General features: G+C 48.9%; 1 protein-coding gene and 1 long non-coding RNA gene across 2 annotated transcripts in view; one reads left to right on the plus strand and one right to left on the minus strand.

Moving 5' to 3' along the window:
* Positions 1–5,635: 5,635 nt before the first annotated feature.
* On the plus strand, positions 5,636–20,389 carry LOC141371271 (uncharacterized). Its single transcript, XR_012376087.1, has 4 exons — positions 5,636–7,073; positions 10,321–11,923; positions 12,596–12,738; positions 19,194–20,389. It is a non-coding gene; the product is annotated as an uncharacterized lncRNA (long non-coding RNA).
* The window catches only part of KIAA1217 (KIAA1217 ortholog), a 283,716-nt gene continuing 275,104 nt past the window's right edge, over positions 12,786–21,397 (minus strand). The window contains 5 exon segments of the mRNA XM_025891962.2: positions 12,786–14,670; positions 14,672–15,004; positions 15,717–15,839; positions 16,378–17,982; positions 18,097–18,174. Of these exon segments, the coding sequence (XP_025747747.2) occupies positions 14,503–14,670; positions 14,672–15,004; positions 15,717–15,839; positions 16,378–17,982; positions 18,097–18,174 (2,307 nt within the window). The 3' untranslated portion in view covers positions 12,786–14,502.

Below are 21,397 nucleotides of genomic sequence, written 5' to 3' on the forward strand. Positions count from 1 at the left end.
TGAATTCTTAGGAGAAATATCCAATTATTTTCTTCCCATTTACCATGATGACCTGTTCTGAAAAGCTAAATAGAGCCCGTCAGGACCCCTTTGCTGTGGAATCCGGAGGGACGGAGACCAGGGCTTTGATTTCCAGATGCTCTCGGTGCCTGGTGGTTGATTAGTATTGATTAGCACCACTTCCCATCCCCATCCTGGGAAAACATCATTCGAACAGAGAAGGATTCATCCCCAGTCAAAAAAGGAATGAACAAGGTAACCTCCCTGTGTGTCTAGATTTCTCACCGGGGGCAACAGAACAAAAACTCAAACCATGTAGCTTTGCAGACTCAAACACAAAAATAGAAATATGACTGTTCTTTTCCTATTTCTTTTTTTTTAAATTAATGCTATATTATATTTCTAGGATAGGTAACATTTTTAATATTGGGAAACAGTAATCTTCCCATTCCTCCAGCCCACCTGAGCAGACATCATGCAAACAAAACTTAAATCCTGACCTTGCCGCTTTAGCCTTCGAACTTCCTTGCGTTCCTTACCCCGCTGTGAAGCCTCTGTAGACCGAAGGACCGCGCCACAGGCCAACCCTGCTGAGCTGTCCCCCTGAGCTCTCCTCCTATGCAAGCTTGCCTCCCATTTCAAAAGGGTGCCCTCCAGCCACGGCTCCTGATTGCTTTCTCAGCCTGCCCCTTACCTAATTATTTTCATCTCATGTGGTCTTAATGGACTGATTGCTAGCCTGTGGCCATAATAAGAATGGTCAAGGTGAACAAAAAGAGATATCACATAAACATCCAGATTTTTTTTGAAAACTGGAAGGCCCCACCCGTCCCACATTTCAGCAGACTAGAGACGGGGTCCTTGCCACCTGTAGACGGAGCTGGTGCTCTCCGGCCCACCCAGGCCCCACTGCCTGCTCCCCCCTCCTGCCCAGGCCCACAGCTGGTGCTGCAGTCTTTGCTGGAAGCCCGAGTTACCATCCTGACTCCAGGGTCAACTACATGTCCTGAATAAAGAAGCTACAATGCCTTGGCCTCTCTCTCCAGCCCCAATCCCAGAGTCTAATCAGGGATAAGAAAGAATAGAAAAGGGGTGCCTGGGTGGCTCAGTTGGTTAAAGGTCTGACTTTGTCTTAGGTCATGATCTTGGGGTCCTGGGATCGAGCCCCGTGTTGGGCTCCCTGCTCACTGGGGAGTCTGCTTGTCCTTCTCCCTCTCCCCTGCTCATTCTCTTTCTCTCTCAAATAAATAGATAAAATCTAAAAAAAAAAAAAAAAGAATAGAAAAGACCATTGAAGAGGGAGCTCTTTTGACGAGCATTTCCCCGAAGCCCAACCGCCTGTCTCCACCACACGAAGCTAAGAGCTCACAAGAAGTGAGCAGAGACTGGGGGTCAGGCAACCTCCGTTCTACATGTTTTCTATGCATGAACACACTGATCCTCACAGTTGCCCAGGGAAACAGATTGTGGCACTGTCTTGCTTATTTCCCAGCATCTGTGCAGATGGCACTTCCCAGCCCCTCTCCCAGCCAGGGGCAGCCAGATGACGAAGTTCTCACCGGCTGTCCAGAAAATGCAGTTTATGCAACTTGCAGCAAGTGTCTTTAAAGGGAGCGGCAGGTGCTTCTACAAGCTTTCCTCTTTCCACTCTTGGAAGTCTGGAGCTCCAGAAGCCCTCTCACACCACCAGGTAACCTGGGACAGCGAGCCTCGCATGGTGGAGGCTGGCACGGGACTCTGTGGACTGCCACACCCACCATGGCCCCTACGTCTGGGCAGCGTGGACACAAGAGGAATACACTTGTCTCTGGTGTAAGCCATCTTATTTGGGCTTTTCTATCACGTGCAGCTGAACCTCCTCCTAGATGATACAGGAGCATCCTATCCCTCTCTCACAGGTGAGGAGATGGAGGCAGAGGTGTTCAGCCACTGGTGTAAGAGTAGGCAGCTAGGAATGACAAGTGGTGTTCCATGCAGGTCAGATCCCCCCAGTGTGCTCGAATACCTAGCAGTGGCATTCCAATCCATCAAGTCAACCACAGTGGTTCCGGTTTTTGTTTTAGCAACACAGAATTTTAGAAGTTATAAAACTCAGAGATTTCGGGGCACCTGGCTGGCTCAGTTGGTTGAGCATCCGACTCTTGGTTTTGGCTCAGGTCATGAGATCTCGGGGTCGTGGGATCGAGCCCTGCATCAGGCTCTGCGCTCAGCGGGGAGTCTGCTTGAGATTTTCTCTCCCCTCTCCCTCGGCCCCTCCCCACCATGCTCTAAATAAATAAATAAATAAATAAATAAATAAATAAATAAATAAATAAAATCTTTAAAAAACAACCTCAGAGGTTTCTATCCCTTTATAATTTGCACAAAAGTAAATGCAAACATCACGTTAGTATTACGCGTCTGAATAAAATCTGCTAGCCACTTGAGGATTTTAGATTGCAGTGTTATCAGAGGTTTTTCTAAAATGAGAGAATTTGCTGGGTGAATGAAGTGTGTCAAGGAAGTATAGAAGACATAGAGATCACAACTTTGGATTGTTTAAATACTTTCAAACATACAAAATTTAAGCATGATTTTAATTACTTGCAACTTTGGTTGCTACTGCTTTAGTTGGTTGCAATTTTTCAAACTACACAATACCTCCAAGCTCAATCCCTATTTGAAATCCAAACAGTCACTCCATGCACGCAATTTTTCTTTTTTTAAAAAATTTTTTAAAAGGTATGTATGTATGTATGTATGTATTTGACAGAGAGAGACACAGCGAGAGAGGGAACACAAGCAGGGGGAGTGGGAGAGGGAGAAGCAGGCTTCCCGCGGAGCAGGGAGCCCGATGCGGGGCTCGATCCCAGGACCCTGGGATCATGACCTGAGCCGAAGGCAGTCGCTTAACGACTGAGCCACCCAGGTGCCCCGTGCATGCAATTTCTTAAAAACAAGGCAGACAGACAGAATGTGCCACAATCTGTAAAGATTAGAAGTGAGCCCAGGGCCGTCATTCCCTTGCCACATTCTAGGACAATCTCTCTTGTTTTCCTCAATGCTTTTTCACTGACAACCCTCCGGCTTTGCAGATGTCCCCTGGATTCTTCTTGTACTCGGCCTCTCTTTCCCCTTTGGTGCTTCTCAGCTCTGGAAGCCACCACTGACGTTGCTGCCACTCTTCCTGACTTCAGAGCCACACTGGCCACCATGACATCACCCCCGGCACCTCTGTTCTCTTCAGCCTCCTTCTCCCCTTCCTCTCCCCCATCCCTGGAATAATGGCCACCGCCCCCCAGGTACCATTTTCCAGCCCTTTTCCCACTGAGAAGGATAGGAGGAAAGGCCTTGGCGGAAGTAAGCTGATCTGGTCCCTTACTCAAGGCAATGCCTGGTCTTTTCCAATTCTGTGGCGGGAAGATCGCCAGACAGAGAGCCATTTCTATTCCCGTGTTTCAGTGGCTGTCACTGAGAGGCGGGGCGGGGGGGCGGGGAGCCTGTGCTCCCAGCGGCCTGCACTACCTTCACATGCGTGTAAGCTTGCTTGTCAGCTGGGCTGCCTGCCACACAGGTCTCTATGAGGGTGTGTGCTCTTCTTCCCAGAACAAGCTGGCTGTCAGCACCACAGGGCTTACCAGGAAAGGACAGTTCTGGCGGTGACCGGAAGGGGGCGCAGCTAGACCTCAGGGGTGGCAGATGGCATGGTCACCCCCAGAAGGGCGGTTCCTTGACACAGCTGGGAAAGTGTCAAGGCATTTGCTGGGAGGTCTGTCCTCCTTTAGGCTTTGGTGTGCCTGAACTTGAGAAAGTAATTGAATTAATGTTTCAAAACCTTGGTCTTGCAGTTAAAAAAATAAAAGTGGTTGTTTTTTTTTTAATATTGTCAATTTTTTTCAGCGCCAGCAGCATCTGGTGTTGCTATGGCAACAGAATGAGGGGGGGGGAAATGTGCTTGGTGCATACTGTCGATGGGATTCAGAGATTTTCCTCTTCTGAATCTCATCCACGGGCAAGCAGGATATTTTAATTTTGCGGAAGGCAGAGGTGGAACAAAGGGTTAGGAGAAGTGAGACTCTGGGCCACATGGAAACACAGTCTCCACACATCTAATTAGGCACCGATGGAGTCCTTCTTCCTATTAATCTCTGCGATCTGTCCCTTTAGTTGTTGTGGGTCCTCGAAAGACTGAGCCTCCACCCCCTTTCATCCATCCCTACCCCACTTCCAAAATGGTTTTCAAGATGCAAATTGTGTCACTTTCTTGTTTAAAATACATGAACATGGGTGCCCGGGTGGCTCAGTCGGCTACGCGTCAGCCTTAGGCTCAGGTCATGATTCCAGAGTTCTGGGATCGAATCCCCACATCGGGCTCTCTGCTCACTTGGGAGCCTGCTTCACCCTCTACCTGCTCCCCCTGCTTGTGCTCTCTCTCTCTGTCTCTCAAATAAATAAATAACATCTTTTAAAAAAAGAACTGCCTTAAAAAAATCCACGAACACTTTCCTTTTGCCCACAAAGAAAATGACTAATTATGTCGCTTAGTATGCAAGACTTTTCTCATTACGGTTCCACCCTACTTTTATGACATCGCCTCTGCTCCCTCCCTAAGGCACCAGCCCAGCCAAATATAGTTTTTCCTTGCCTCGCTTCTCCGAGGGCACTAGTTTTCCTCCCCTGTGGGTGGGCGAGGGCCGTCCGGCTCCGTGCTGCCACCGCCCCATGCACCGAACCCGCACTGCCGTGGTGTGTGTCCGTTCGTCGTCCTGCCTTTCCTGCCAGATGCTGAGTTCTCTCTGAGGACAGCCTTGAGTTTTCCCCCACAGGATCTCACACAATTGCCAGATAAGGAGGGACACCACAGAGCTGGTGACATTGCAGGTTTTGTGCCCTTGAGGCAGGTCAACGGTGCGGGAGACCACACACTCTTTTAAGCCCCAAGGGTGATTTTAGGGGGCCGTGGCCAGGGCCTCCTCAAGGGCAAAGAGCCAGAATAACCGGAGGCTGGTCGAGATGAACTAATTATTAGACAAAACCTCTGAGCGCAGTGTCCAGGATCCAGTCTCCCCCTTCACCCCACAGGCTGCTCCCCAGGCTCCGCCATACCAGTCCTCCCAAGATGGCGCCCTTCGGCCACATGTGTAGCATGAGGTACTTTATCCACCTCTTCGCCTCATGACTTCCGGCTCACCCATCAAGACTCTGCTTACTGCCCCTCACCATGGAGCAGTTTCTGTATCTCGGGGTTCCTACAGCATTTTGGAGAGATCTCAAGACCCCAGGTCACATTGGGAAGAGATGATTCTCTTCTAGGCGAAGGGAATATTCTCAGGTCACCTGCCCCTCAACTCCCGGGCACACATGACTCAGAAGAGCAGGTCACATCCCACCCCGGGCTGATGAGGGAGGCCGGAGGTTCCAGTTAAGACCCTCGCGCTTCGTCCCCACCCGCCGCGGAGAGCCCGGCAGAGGGCGCAGTGCCACCTGGTGGACCGTCCAGGTAGCGCGGCCCCTCGTTACCTACGCGCTCGGCCTCTCGGGGGAGCTTCTCCAGCGCGCATGTGCCGGGCCTCCCCCCGCCCCCATCCCGGCCTGTGAGGTTTCCACGCCCCACGGCTGACGTCGCCTCTCTTCTTTCCTCCGCCGTTGGAGGCCACCTGGCCGCGACGGGGACACCGCAGGCGCCGAGGGGTCGTGGCTTTCACACCGTGAGCGCGGACATCGGAGGGCCTGGACGAGCCAAGGGCTGACAGCGGCACTTCGAAACGATGTCAGGGCAGTTGTCCACCTTTTTTTGGTAGCGCGTGAGCCCTTGTTACGGAGGGACATTCCCGCACCTCCCCCGCCATTCTCACGACAAGCGTTACCAAGCTGGGAGTGCCTGATCCACAGAGGCTGTCTTTGCTTTCCGCCACGGGGCAAAAAGTGTCCTTTTGGGGGGGGGGGGGTGTAGGAGGTGTTGTCAGGGGCCGCTCAGCAGAGCCCTATGGGCCCCCCTAAAGAATTTGGATTTTATCTAAATGTACCTGGAATGATCTGTGGAGGCGAACAGGCGGAAATGTAACAGGGACACATTTTGTGTGCATTTGGGAGCCTCACCCTCATGACCTCATCTGACTTCATTCTCTCCCACCCTCACATGGAGGGGGTTCAGGCTTCAATCTCTGAGCAGTGGGGGGCACCCACTTTCAGTCCACGGGTCCTGCCCTGCGAGGCTTGGGAGCCGGCCCCTGGATGCTGGGCTCTTCGCGTCCCCGCTGCCCTCCTCTCCCCTTGCAGTACTAGGAAGGGAGAGTGAATTTTCTCGTTCCTTAGGGGACCATCACTTTCCCCCCAAAGAGGAGTAATGAGAGGTCGTGAGCGGGTCGGAGAGACTCTGCGATGAGGACCAATGCCACCTACCTCACACTTCCTGCCGGGGCCACGGCTGCACGCTGCTGGTGGGTTGTGCAGTTCTCAAACCGTGGCCAAAACAGATGAAGAAGTGGAGAGATGGGGTGAGAAGCAGAGCTCTCGTCAGTCCCTTAGAGGAAGTGCCAGGCATGGCCACCAGGTGGCAGCAGGTGAACAGTAGTTTGCTAAGACCATGCAGACTCCGGGACTACTACATCCTCGCTCTGGGTGACGTGAACGGTAGGACCAGCATGAGCTTCCCACTCCCTCTCCACCAGCCTGTGTCTCCACAGAGGAGCATGGTCCTTCGTGGGTTTTAGCAGGTCCAGCGCTGGGCCCCTCCGTGTGTACGCACAGACATTAATCCCTGTACTTACTGATTGCGCTGACCACTCACACCACCGTATAATTCTGACTACCCTAAATGCATTGAAGAAGAGGGTGCTCCTAGCAGGAGCCCTGATCCAGACTTCCCGGAGAGGGGCCCTGCAGAAGGGCAGAGAAGAGCATGGCCTCTTCCTCTGGAGTCACTCTCTGAAAGAACATTCTTTCTCCAAAGAATGTGGAAAGTGTGTCAGACCTGGCAGAGCCCTTCCACTGCGTGATTCTAGTCCTCTGTGGAAATGGAGAAAGTCTGATTGCAGTCACTATACAGTGATCTATTTATTCCTGGAAGTCTCCTTCCCTGACTCCACTTCCAGGTTAGTGAACTCTTTCTTATGAGTAAAATATACCCTCTTGCTTTGGTTTTCTCCAGACGTTGGGGCAGAAAACCCTTCTCAAGGTACAGGAGGTAGACAGGGCCCTCTGCTTCGGAAAGAACGGGGACCCTGCCGGGGAGGCCCTTTCTGTCTTAGAGGAGACCAGGGGTATGGAGGCAAGAGGCGCTGAGGCCCCACACTCTCGCCCTGGGGAGTGCAGTCTGATGAACACTAGATCAGCCGGGGAAAGAGCCCCAGGAAAGGGAACGGAAGCCGGCAGGCTTGGAGGGGTGGGGGGTGACAGCCAAGAAGGTCTTCTCTGAAAGAAAGAGAGAAACTGGGGGCCGGGAGCTGGGCTAAGGTGCTGGGCCACCCTTCAGGGACAGACTAGGGGCTCTTGGGAGGGGAGAAGCCCTCTTGGCGTGGGCCTGGCTCTGCCTACATTTCTTTCTTTTTTTTTTTTTTTTAAGATTTTATTTATTTATTTGACAGAGAGAGACACAGCGAGAGAGGGATCACAAGCAGGGGGAGTGGGAGAGGGAGAAGCAGGCTTCCCGCGGAGCAGGGAGCCCGATGCGGGGCTCGATCCCAGGACCCTGGGATCATGACCTGAGCCGAAGGCAGACGCTTAACGACCGAGCCACCCAGGTGCCCCTCCGCCTACGTTTCTAACCTAAATCTGGGAGACTACACACCACCCTCTGACCTTCTCACCGGACCGAGGTGGAAGTAGGAGATAGGCTTCTCCTGCTTGGTCCTCCTCTGCTCACCGTGGGCTTCTGAACTCTCCGCCCTGTCCTCAGATCCCGTATCACTCAAAGAGTTTTCATACCTATGTGCGTCACCCTCCCACGGGTCTCCTCCCCAAAAGGAGTGATTCTGCACTTTGTTTTTGCTTTTCTTTTTGCTTATACTATACGTTCATAATATTGCAAACGGAGACCTAGATGCACCATTTGAAACCCATCACTAAATTGGAATTCACCATCAGGTGGGACCTCTGTAACAAGGGCACTTGAAATGTCTCATTTAACCAACTATTAGGAACCATTGTGGGGACTCGGGGCATCTCCAGAGGCTAAGGGAGGAGGTACAGTGTCATGTACCTTCACTCCAAAGGCACTTGAATACTCGAATTGTTGGCTACCTGCAAACAAACAAGCCCTAAGTGTAGCCAGTGTTGGGAGACCCGGCAGCACTGGAAGGGTCAAAACACGAGCACAGCTCTAGGTCCACCGAGCCACACTGTCGGTTGGGAGGGAAAGACGATGTCCAGTAGTGAACTGGTTAGTACTGGTGACTTTCCAATTTAAACAGTTGGAAAGTTGGAAAAAAAAAATTGAAATGCTTTTCAAGTTTGAATCTGCTATCTTGGGGTAACAGTCACCTTTTATTTTTTAAGAGACAACATCTTCTCATTACTTCTGGGGCCGCTGCATTCTAGTGTGAGACCCAGGTTCTCAGCCCTGGCTTCCCATTAGAATCGCCTGGAAAGGTTTGATGATAATCCCCTGCACAGACAGAGCCTTTGTCCTCCCTGATTTAGACTCTCTGTGGGTGGGACCCTGGTCCCAGCCTTGTGATCACAGGGGGCGGCCAAGTTTGTGAACCTGGAACACGAGGAGAGTTTATCCCAAATGCAAGATCGGGCTTTCTTAGGTTCTGCTGCTGCTAGGGTGTATCCCACTGGCCATCAGCCTGTTTCCCCCACTTTCATGTGAGGTGGGAGAGGAGATGGTGTCTGTGGCAAGGCAGAGTTCTGGTTCTAAATGACCCAGCACCTTGCTAATCCCAGAGCTTCAACATTTAGAAGAGAGAAATCCATCCCCCCCCGCCCCCATCTTCTTAAGATTTCCTGCCCCTTCCCTCCTTACAAATGCTTAGAGGTTGGGTTTCTTCTGTCGTTAATCACTTGCTCTTCCAGGCATGGATGGAGGGAGCATAAATATAAGTATGGCTAGAGGTTTCGGGAACAAGTTCCAGAAATGGCAGGCCATTCAAGTGGACCCGAGCCCCGAGTGTGTCCCCTAAGTGTTGCCATCTTGTGGAGAAGGGCTCACTGGGCTGGAACTTCATGGCTGGATCCTTACCGCCCTTGGGGTTTGCCCGGACTTTTTCAGCAATGAAGTGTGTGTTCCTTACTACTCTATGCCCCGTGGTTCTCAGCCAAAGCAGTTCTGCCCTTTAGAGGCAAGTGTAGGTTATTTGTGGAGAGCTTGGAAGTTGTCCCAGTGATGAGGTGTGGCGTGGGTGTGGCCTGCCGTGGTCGGCCAGGAACGGCCCCCTCCAGCAGAACCTGGTGACGTCCCACTGAACATTCATGTGAGTGAAAAACCTATTTACAATGATCTGAGCCTTCAGGCCAATTCTGCTTTACAAATAAGCTTTTGGGCATTCTTAAAATACGCAAAAAACTTTCCAAGAAGGTGTAAAATGAGGGAGAATTTGCTTTGAAGCTTCAGAGTCATTCACTCTCTGGGGGAAAAGTCACATTAACAAAGCGTTCTTGGGGTTTGAGTCTCCAGATGAAGCAAATGCATCTGTTGCTGTGTTCTGTTCATGCGTGTGGCCGCGTGATGGCTTCGTTATATAACCGACAGGGCACTAGATTGTTTTGCTTAGTTTTTGAAACTACGTGAGTAGGTAGGATATATCAACAAGAATTTTATTTCCTACAAAGCATTTGTAACTTAAAAGGGAGCACAGGATCCGGTAAGACTGAGACCCTCATCCTCGCATTTCAAAGACTCTCTGAGGGGCTGCCCACTCGCAAGTCCCGTGCCTGGTGCCTGGGATGTGTCGGGAAATAAAACTCCTAGAAATGCCTTTGAGGGGCGCTTGGGAGCCCTTTAGGTCCGGGACTGAGTGTTGAAGGTGCTGTAGCAACCAGGTTCTGCCTGGGCAGAGGACTGAGGGCGAGGGAGAGGCGTGGCCTAGCGGAGTGTAGGCGGGGCAGGGGCGTGGTTTGAGTGGGCGGGGCGGGGGCCTTTCTGGCAGGTGGGTTGATTTTCCTACCGTCTGGCCCTGGTGCTTTCGGGTTTTCGTCCACCTGCTTAGGGAAAAAGAAATTGGTCATCCCAGGTAACGACCCAGCTTCACCTGCCTTCCAAGTGACGCCGGATGAGAATATTAACCCCCTAAGCTGAGTGCTTCTCTACCTGCCCATTTTTGAAGGTGAGGCAGCCAAAATTTGTCATGACGCCTAAATGAACGAGTTTTTGTTTTTGTTTTTGTTTTTGTTTTAAAGATGCTCTATCGTTTGGTCCAGGAATGAAAAACTGCTTGGCAAGTCCTTTCGGAGACAACCTGAGGGTCCCCGATCCCAAGCAGAACGGTCAGATGCCTATACGTCCGCCTCATCCCAAACGCGCACCGTTCCTTTTCTCTCTTACTCAGCCCATTCTCTACAGCACGACGGGGAAGAGATAATGACAGTAATTTTTTCACAAGGTTTTTGTGAGGATTAAAAGGCGGTATGTGCAAAACCCTTCAGCATAACCTGGCCCATAAATAGGCAGCAGATGGCAGTTATTGTTGATGTGTTCACAGGCGTGAGGACCAAGGACTTCCCCATCAGTGCTAGGCAATTAAACAAATTAAGCATTTTGTGTAAGTCTAGGAATGCATTGGAAGCTCCCCCGCCTTCTTCGTGCAGTGTGTCGAGCCTAACTTGACCTTCTAACCTCCAGGTCATCAGGATGAGCTTTTGTTTCGAGCTAGATGGCCGTGAGCCCTGGCAGATCTGGGGTTCCCTCCTCAAAAGTGCTCACATGATCAGTTTCTTTCTTTGGGACATTATCTTCTCAGGAGCATAGATCAGAGCTCACTGTTGCCTGTGGCCCAGGGTGTGTTTCCCCAACAATGTCACCTGCTTGCTTCTGCAAAATGACCTCTGGAATTTTTGGTTGAAGCAGTCTGCATTCCTCCACTCCCTCCAAAAAAGCTTCTTGGTTGCTCTCAAATGCTTTCGCATTTTCAGAGCCATGGAGAGGGGAAGAAGTTAGTTTGAATTACAGAGTGGGGCACTTGGGAAGCAGACTGGGGACAGGCATGGCCAAAGCCGCTTTGGGAGCCCAGAGGACGTGTCTACTTCTCCTCACGGGTCTTGCCCCTGGTACTCAGCTTAGGTGTGGACATCAACTCCTCCCACCATTTGGGGAGTCTGGCTGGGGTGATTTGGGGGTACACCTTCTCCCAATCCTGAAAACGCAACCTCGCAAAAGGACCACTCTTTCGTAGCCGTGATTCTAGGACCTTGGCTTATGTTGCAAGACGGTGTCAATCTTTTGTTTTGCTTTGGAAAGAGTCGGAGTCACAGGTAGCAGTGAAAGAAAGGCAGTCTCTTTAATGCTGCAGCGCTATTAAAAGTTCTGTATTGTACCAGGGAGGGCCAAATGCCATCACCTCGGTGAACCACCTCTCCTCTGGACTCCCGCTGCCCACCGTTAGGTTCGTCTGACTTCTCTGCCTGCCCATGTCTGTGCCACCCCTTCCACAACTAGATGGAAGCCTTTTAAGAACAGGAACAGTGTCCAGTTAATGAGTATAGCAGTGAGAAGGCCAACAGTCCTAACCTTTATCGAGTGTGCATCTGTGTCAGGCTTTTTTTTCTTAATTTTTAAAAACATTTATTGATTATTATTTTTTTTGGAGGGAGAGAGAGAATCTTAAGCACACTCCACACCCAATGTGGAGCCGGATGAGGGGCTCAATCCCATGACCCTGAGATCATGCCCTGAACCAAGATCAAGAGTCGCACGCTTAACCGTCTGAGCCACCCAGGTGCCCGTCAGGCTCTGTCTTAAGAATTTTCCACACATCGAATTTAATCTTCTCAACAATCCTATGAGGTAGGTTCTGTTATTATTCTCCACTCACAGATGAGAAACTGAGGCATGGCCCAGGCTGCACAACCAGCACACAGCACGGGCTGATGGATTGTTGAATGAATCTGAGAAGCCCCTATGGTTTATTTCCAAGAGTATTTTTTTCAGATGCAACAATCTGTTAGTTGGATGATGAGCTTCAAAGATAATGTAGCGAGAGTCTAATAGTGGTTGAACAAAATCTGAAAACCTAGCAGCTCCTACCCAGCATCACCCATTTTAGCTGTTAAAGGAACCAAGGTGCCTTTCCGTTAAGTGTTGTCAGAGGCAGCCCGCACACACCTGGACTCAGTTTCCCTCAGTTTCCAAGGTCCTGAGGAGGCAGGCAGCACTTTGCTGGGTCTCAGGGTTATGCCTGAGCTGTGTTGAGTTGTTCCTTACCTGGGGGACATGTCCCATTCTTCATGACATCGGCTGCAATTGACCATCCCCTGTAGAGCCTTGCCAGCACTCTGGGAAGTTGGAGGGTAAACTGAGGATGGGAGCCACCACCTGTGGTTAGCTGCTTACAAAGAATTCTCAGCTTGTCCGTACAGAGGAGCAAATAAACTGGTGCGAGTCAGCTGGTTGCTGTATGTATTTTAACATAGTTGTTGAGTTGTGATGGGACGTGGTGGACGTGTTGCAACATTTTAGGCCTACAAACTCTAAGATGACGACTCTCCGAGCCCTCCCTGAGACCTGTGATTACAGTTCATATGAGGAGAGACAGAATATACTATTTCTGATGAAGGCATCCCAGCTCTGTACACTTGAAGCTGAGGACCACTAACAACCAGGTGCTAAAGTAATAATAATTTACCCTTTACATCAAACCAAGTTAAATATTTTGGAGGCAAAAAGCAATAGGCAGCTCCCTGAGACTGTTCCTGTTTGTGATTCATAATTTTGGTGTTATTTGCACTAACTGTTCTTCCCATTTTTCAAATGAATACACAGAGTGTCATGTTGACTCGCATGGGTCTCTCTACCCGGACGATATTTTTTAAAATTGAGAACTCCAAAAGATGATAGTGACAATGATGGTTTATTTCTACTTTACTTCTACTGGAAATTAAAAAAGAGAAAGTAACACGAGCCCCTCTGGTCAATGAGGGTGGAAACTTTGTCCCCAGGTTTGCTTTCTGGTAGGCAAGCCTTGGGTAAGCCGCAGAGATGAGTGTCAACAGGTTACACCAGAAGGCACCACGCTTGCAATGCATTTATCAGGAACTCAGCATGACTCAGAAAACCAGTTCGTGTCCGGTTACACGTCACCGACAATGTCCTCAAAACCCAAACCATTTAACTCGGTGATAGTTACACTTGTTCTCTGACTAGGAAGTAGTTCGAGGGACGACGTACAAAAAAATAAGCATGCAGCCCTTTATTTAGTTTTGCAAAGTCTCTGCTTATAGTTCTGTATATTACATGACTGTGTTATACAAATACATTTATTTACAAAAAACACTCCAGCTGTGCAAACTTGTTGCTTTTTAAAAATGTACGGGGAGCCCCCATTTCTGCCCATCCCGAGATAAGAGTTTTAAAGCATGCATAAAAATTAACTTTGGTGTGGGAAAACTACTCTGTGCTGTCACATCCAGTATTTCTGATGTCTATTTATATATGTACAAAAGCTGATCAGTTGACAGAACCGTACAGAAGTGTACATGTTAAAATCCACAATGCAATAGTGTGGGTTGCCAGGTCTCTGAAAACAAAGGAAGGGGTTCGATACTGCAAAGAAAGCAACTAGAGAATCCCAATATGTTAAAAAAGAAAAAAAAAAAACGAAAAGAAGAGAAAAAAAGAGAACGAAAGAAAAGTAAAGAAAGCTCGCTTGCTTGGGCTGCAAATCACCATACCTAATTTTCATGGCAGTGCAACAGGACTGATAAACTGCCTTCTACACGCGCCTCTGAGTTGGCTTGTGCAGAAGTTTAAGGGCATATTGTCTAGCACACTACTTTCACATGTACAATGCTATAGTATCAAAATGTTTTTGGCAAAAAGGATCTCGAAAGGAACCATGAAGTTCTGACAAAAATAGAAATCTGTAATAAAGCTAAATAACACTAAAATAAAAGGAAATATTATAGTATCTGTTTTACAATTTGTATAGTCACACTTGTGTATTTCTCTGTTCACGTCTAGTCTCCGTAATGAAAAATATTTTTGTACAAAACATACTAAAATTCTGGAATCATACATGTTTTACATGCTGAATACATCTCCCCCCCCACCCCGCCCAGTCTCACACTCACTCTTCTTTCCTGCCAGCCACTCTTTTGATAACACATGCTTACTTCATGTAACAGGTATGGAATAGAGACAGTAAACACTGTAATTACAACAGCAACAAAGTAAAAACAACAAAAACAAAAACAAACGAGCTTTACTGAAATCTATTCATCCAGTATTTAGCACATACTTAGCATTAAGCCTCACAGTACAGCAATATGGTACATTCTCTTGTGAAAACAGCTGTTGAAGACTGTTGAAAAAAAAAATATATTTTTTTTTAAATGTAACTCCGACTTGTGCCTAACAGGATTTGGCCTTTAAGAGGTTTCCTTTGCTGTGGATGGGGTGGCTTTGCTTGAACTTCCATTCTGTGCCTTGTAGCTGGTGAGGCCGGGAGTATGGATGGTCCTGATGCTCTTGGCACCTTGATTCAGTGACGTGGGGGAGGCGGGGGAGGGCGGGGAGGAGGAGGAGGAGGGGGGGGGAAGGGGCTGCTCGGCCGTTTTGAGTCTGCAGCGAGAATGAGAGATGGTGGCCTTTACCTGCATGAGTGAGGCTCTGAAACTTTAAGGAGCCATTAGAGACAGAGGGGATGAGGGAGGCAGAGGGGGCAGATCGTCCTGTCTGGGGGCTGAGAGGGTTAGAAGTAACCGATGGTTTAGTAGTAGGTGGAATAGGCAAGTTAGAGCTGTCGCCACTAGCAGAGGGCAGAGAACTGCTTTTCCCAGAGCTGGGAGAAAGGGCTGGAATCTTAGAAGCAGGTAAGGAGGGGAAAGTAGGCTTACAGTCCCCACCAGCTTTCTTAGCACTTCCATTAGCCTGTGAATAAAGATGGCGGGAGACAGTTTGTCAGAGAGCTGGTAACACGATCGATCCAGAGGGTCTGGCAACACAGCCCTTCTGAGAATCATTAAATCACAGAGACCAAACCAAACCGAACCAGTTCAAGGCCTGAGCTAAGTCCCGTTGTGCTGTCCTGGACCTGGCAGAAACCCCCAAAGCACAGAGCGCAGGATGTGCAGAAGAGGGAGAAAAAGGAAGAACAGGTGTCGTCGGTGAGAACAGGCACATGATCCCACTCCCCGTTCCCGGGTGCTAGGCTGGCCATGCGTCTGGGTGCTCACGGGGGTGGGGGTGGGGCTGGGGCATCGTGATGGACAGTTAATGTGCCTCGAATGCAATGCAGTCAGCATATCCGTTAGTACTGGTGACTTTCAGGGGAGGTCAAGGACAGGGGTGCCTCGGTTTCCCAAGGGGTTCTGATGAGCGACTCCCTTCACCAAAGAAAAGCCAATGGGCCTGGCACCCCGCGTTAACAGTTAAACTTTGGAGTCACATAGTCGTAAGCATGCAAAAGCGTGGTGGAAAGTTTAACAAAGGTTTTTTTAGACTTTCTTCATGCCCCAGATCCCGGATGTCTATGTAAACCGTATCTCACAAGGAAAACACAAGATTTGGTATAAACTAAGTCAGCAACTTGCTTCTTAACCGCAATAGCGTCCATCCGAAATTGGGTTTAAGGTAAAACTACCTGACGATATTGGCGGGGATCCTGCAGTTTGGATGGCTTGCCAGGCTTGTCCAGGCTTCCGGGTCTGCTCTTGGAGCTCATGGGGACTGGCATCCTGCTCGTCTGCGGGGTCCCAGCGGAGCCCTGGGGGAAGGAGCAGCGGGGCGGGGGAGGAAGAGAAGGAGAAGCACATGAGTGGGTTATCGCCGAGGGTCTCCCGCTGTGTGCAGAGAAGGTCAACGTTGAGAAGCCACAGCCCTACATGCAGGACAGATCTAGGAGACGGACATCAGGAGACACCACTGGGGTTAATTTGAAGAATCAAACAGAATAAACTGCTCCACTACTGATCAAACGGATTTTAATGTGAGTATCAGAGCAATCATTTCAACAGCAAATGACCGGCCCAGCATCCTTGCGTTTACCCAACACCAATCAGCAACAGAGATAAAAAGAGAATCGATTAGCTGTTAGACACCTAGTTGTTGTTTTGAAGGTGAAGGAGAAAGTGTGAGAGAAAGGGATCGTGGAGAACAGACAAAAACAAAACAAAACAAAAAACAAAACACAACGAGCCACCTGAAAGGAAGCAAGTCAATCACAAGACACCTGTTGCTAATGGTGATTATGGCAGATGTAAGAAAGCAGCTGGGTCTTTTCACTTTCCATCAGACCAAGATACCTTACGTGAAGCCGAAGGTACGGACGAGGGGGGCTCTGGGGCAGTGGGAGCTTCATCCAGAACTAGCAGGGAGCGGGGAGAGGCCTCTGGGGCTATGTGGGGTGAGCTTGCAACAGAATCTCTGTTGGAAGAGCATGAAGCGTCAACTAGAGCTTTTGGACTCATTTCACTGATGGTGGTTTCAAGCTGTTTAATAGTTTGCTCCAGGCTGTCCAGCGTCCTGTAGGTATTTTTTCGAATTTCATCAGTTCTGGAAATCAGGGCTGGGCTCTCTGGACCGGGCGGCTCTGGTCTCCGAAGCATGCTTTTGGGGGTGTCTTCGGGTTGAGACCGAGTTATTTCAAATCGCTTGGCTTCCTTGTGCTGCTTCAAGGCGCCGTCTTCCTCCTCCTCCTCGTAGACCACCACCTGCAAAGTCTTCTTCCCCGTTTTGGTTCCTGTGCGAATCGCCTGAGTGAGAGCCGCCAGTTGCTTTTTCGGGAATTTGAACTTGAACTTCTTCTTGGGGTTTTCAAACTGGTCATCTGTCCCGTCGCCCTTGCTTTCTGAACTTGGAGAATCTGCTTGGCTGAACTTGCCCCACTCCCTTTTATTCATTTCCTGTCCTCGTGATGCGTCAGCCCTGGCCGACAGGCAGTGCGGCTGTAACTCCCCGTCAGCCTGCCGCGCCGGTCCAGGGCCGCCAGAGGCCACCTCTTCGGGGAACCTTCGGGAAGCATTGTTCTGGACCCCTGGGTCTCCGTTTTCCTCTTCTTCCTCCTCCTCTATCTTTTCCTCTGTCATCATTCTCTCTAATTCCTCATCGCACTCCTCGAATATGGTCGAAAGTCTCTTATACGCAGACCGGATGTCCATGGGTTCGTCAAAGATGATGATAACTGGTTTCTTGTCCAGGCACACGACTGGCTCTTCGTTTTCAGTTCCTCCTTGTCGGGAAGTTGTCTCTTTTTTGGCATCAATATTAACCGTCTGTACATCTTCCCCCTTTTTGCTCACTATGTCTCGGACCTCCCCACTGGAGAGAACCTGGACTGCGGTTTTGGTAATCATGAAGGCAATGTTGTCGGGGGTCGCGTTTTCCTCAGTGGGAGAACTCGGGGTCGACTCTCCATCCTCGCTGAGGTTCATGTTCACATGCCGTGCCCCCTTAGGTCTCAGAACGACCTGGCCGAACTCTGTCATGGGAACCTCTTGATCTTGAGTTTTGACATCACATGAGCTCAATTCAGTTGACCTAGTGGGAGAGTGAAGGTCACACCTATCTGTATTTTCTGGTCCTTCTAGACTCATCATCTCCTTTGTCTTTCCATAATTCATCTTCTGATGCTCAGTGTCACATAGAGGGTGCTGTGGTCCTGAGCTCTTAGGTCCTTTGTTTATTTCAACTTCCAATGGACTAGTGCCAGGGTAGCTGGAGTTGACCTTAGACACATTTTTCTGGGAGTAGTTTCTACTGTCTCTAAATAAACTCTTGTTGGCTATGGAATTTTCCTTCTTTTGGATGTCTGTTTTGTACTCTAAGGTTCTTGATGCATCAGAAATACCATTCCCCATTGCTGTTTCCCACTTAGGATGGTCAAGAGGTGCTAGAGCCCCTGCGGTAACCTGAGAGGGACAATGAAGGAGGGAAACCACACACATATTAATCAGAAATGGATCTGCAAAAGAAGGGAATTAATCTGCACGGTATCATTTGGAACACAGATCTGCTAAACTCACCTTTCGGGATTCCATTTGGGGGCCATTTTCATATTCAACATCAGATTTCCGTACGTCTTCATGGAAAAATTCCAAATTCTGGTAGAACAGTGTAGGACATGTTACTCCACAAAACCACATCCCCCCAAGGTGGACTATCACTAAATTGTTCCTTTAATTTAACACTTCCAAACCATGCGGGCCAAGCACATTTGTTACACACTAGTCCAAAGCCTATATAGCTCTGTTTACCTTGGGTTGCTTTGTTCTCCAACTTCCAAAAATGCCCTGTGTTTGCACAAGACGAAAATCTCAATTAGCAAAGTATTTTAAGTGTTTTGAATTCTGTGAGGGAGCAGTTAAGAGAATAAAGGGACCGATCCTGTATCAACACGTTCTCCTTCCAGCATCTGATTGTGAGCCTAGCGGAATCTAACACGGGAAGAGGGGCGTGGCGCTGTCGAAAGCACAGTATCTCAGCAGGCAGAAGATTCTCATTCTAATCCAGACCTGCCACTTAACTGTGTTACCTTCGCTTTTCTGGGCCTCAGTTTTCTTGCTTATAAGCCGAGGAACTAGACCAGGAGATTTTTCATGTCCCTTCCAGCTAGGTCTTTCAGTACTATCTCTGCTTCTCTTACGGAAACTGTCCTATAAGGACTCTGCATTTGTTGGGTGTGGTACTTGGAGATGAAAAAATACCCCATAATTATTCCCCGGTCAAAGGGCAGACTGAAAAGGGACTTGCAGTTTTTTACTTGGACTCGCCATGTAACGTGTCACAACAACCTTTAAACTAACAATACCCAAGGCGATCATCAAATCCAAATTCAGAATGGTAATGTTGCCAAAATGTCTAAACATTTCCAAAGCAGACATGTGAGACTAAAATGATGGCCGTGACATCGTAATTCAGCTTTTAGTCTCTAAATCCTCCGACACGGAGCGAAGGTCCATTTCTGAGGCTCTCACCAAGATTCAGGGCGTGAGAAGCCAGCGGTGAGGGCCGGGTGTGGACAGTGCTTGACCAGGCAGCGTGGCCTTTTCCGGCACGTGTGTGTCTGTCCCCTCGGGCCCTGCCGTGATACTAACACTAGCCGTGTCTCATCATTTCCCAGGCACTGCTGCCTTCTCTTCTTGTTGCCGAAGCCCGAGAGGAGGAGGCGGTGATAGATGGAGCACAGTCCCAAGGAAGTTGTTTGGTGAAAGCAACGACACCGTAACAAAGCACAATAACCAGGCCCCGCCAAAGTCAACCCCGAGCAATCCCACCCCCTGTTACAAATGGAAAGAGCATCCAGACATCTTCAAGGGGTAACACACAAACAACAGAGTCAGTATTAATCACATGGAAACACCGTACAGGATACAAGGTACGTTAGCTACCCAACACCTGCCTCTTTCATTTGCCCTCGTCCCAGTAAGGCCTCCAAGTATGTGCAACGATTCAGCTGGTGGGGTTGAACAACGTCATGTCTAAGGTGGGATTTTAAACTTGGGTTATTAAACAACTAACACATCCAGTAAAAATGTCTGAAGAAGAATAAATGAGGTCTTGACCCCAAACATGGAGTTAGCGTACCATGCTAGGACTCGAGTGAGAAGTTACCCATGAACTGGACAAGGAATTGACATGTGTGACACCCATGCAGCTGACGGGTCAGGTTGGCCTCTGTTCTGGTCGGTCCCAGCCCATGCCATACCCATTGTTAAGTATTTCAAATGTCACCCGGGAACATACACATTTTAAAACGGATGTAGTAGCAGGCATACTCCGATGAAAGCCACTAAGATAAAGATGTCACAAGGGTAGGTTTCACATGACCTGTCATTTTTGTCACTGGGCTAGAAAAAAGAATGAGTGTATCAAAGCAGGTGCAAAACCCAAGTTTTCCAGGGTAGCTTGGTCACAAATGTCAGGTAATCTCACAATGACATCTTAGATACGCTCTCAGATGGCCAAGACTCTGTGTAAAAGGCAAGTAAGCCTCTTAATATCTGCTTATATAGGCCCTTAGGTTTGGATTGTTCAGACAACTGTGTAGCAGGCTCAAAATGCATATGGGCAATCAACCAAAATCATCAGAGACATAGTTATAGGAAAATTGCATACAAGTGAAGTACTTACTAAGCTAGTGCTTCATGACAATAGGAGAAAATTTTAAAGAAATATTTGATTTATAGAAGAGTAGATGAATAGACCACAGAGAGGTTAATAATGATACAAATTTGAGGACAAGTCCGATACTCATGGTTATTATGAAATAGGTCAATCTCCTGAGTATAATGATCTACAATAAAGCACTAATGTCCCTACAAGGCTCTTACTACAGACCTGCTTATCTGAGGAACTCGACTGAGATGAACGGAACCGGAAGGATATGGCTTTCTAATCGCAGGGCAAGAAATCTCATGCAACTTTTTCGCCAATTAGCAAAATTCTATGAGACAATGATTGTCTCTAGAGGGATCTTCCAGAACTTCCCAGTTCCCAGGCAGCATTTTGGCCAGAAACAGTCCCATTAGCCCAGGCATGCCCTGTGACCCAGGGTCTGCGACGGCCTTTCATGAGCTGGTTTTAATAAGGCCACGTAGGGCAATCCCAAGAGCAATGTATTTCCAGTATGGTGTCACATGGGTTCAATCCAAATTAACAGGAGATTTTCTTCATGAGAAAGATTTATCAATAATAGTCTCATAACCTCTGCTGGTGCACAGAAATTCCCCCTCACCTGGCCTGTAACAGTTCTATGCGTCAGTTATGTGGCAGATGCAGTTTGCAGGAGGCCTCGTGATGGCCGTGAGACAGGGAGGAGGAGCACAGCCTCCCTGGCAGGGCCTCACGGCTGGGAGCTACAAGCCCCAGGACTGTATCTCTTGAAGGATTATGTTAGAACAGCCCTCTGACTTGGGATCCTCTATCTCCCATCACTGAGCTTTCTTATACAGGGAATGAGGTACCCACCTGGTGTCGCTAGTAGGCTACACGGCGGCTGATTTGTTTGACTTTATCTAGGGGATGCTAGAACCTTCGATTTCCGAAATAAACGTTCCTGGCGAAAAATGCTAGGACTTGAGTTGGTCATGATGTCCTGGTGTGTAAACAGAGGCTTCCTTCAGATAAGATGGCTCTATGTCCAAAAATCTAGATGCGACTTAAAGAGTTGATGTTCAGACAATCAGGCCAACATCCTTTCCCTAAAGTACTTGGGTAATGACAGCAAATTTTGTTTCAGAGCCTGGACATCTGTCTTGAAGCCATCAGGATGCCACGATGTGTATTAGCACTAAACCCAGACTGGACTTACTGTCTTGCAAGGTA

The sequence above is a fragment of the Callorhinus ursinus genome, unplaced genomic scaffold (assembly GCF_003265705.2).
Source record: "Callorhinus ursinus isolate GAN/ISIS: 27379988/994484 unplaced genomic scaffold, GSC_fseal_2.0 scaffold63, whole genome shotgun sequence".
NCBI classification, from domain to species: domain Eukaryota; kingdom Metazoa; phylum Chordata; class Mammalia; order Carnivora; family Otariidae; genus Callorhinus; species Callorhinus ursinus.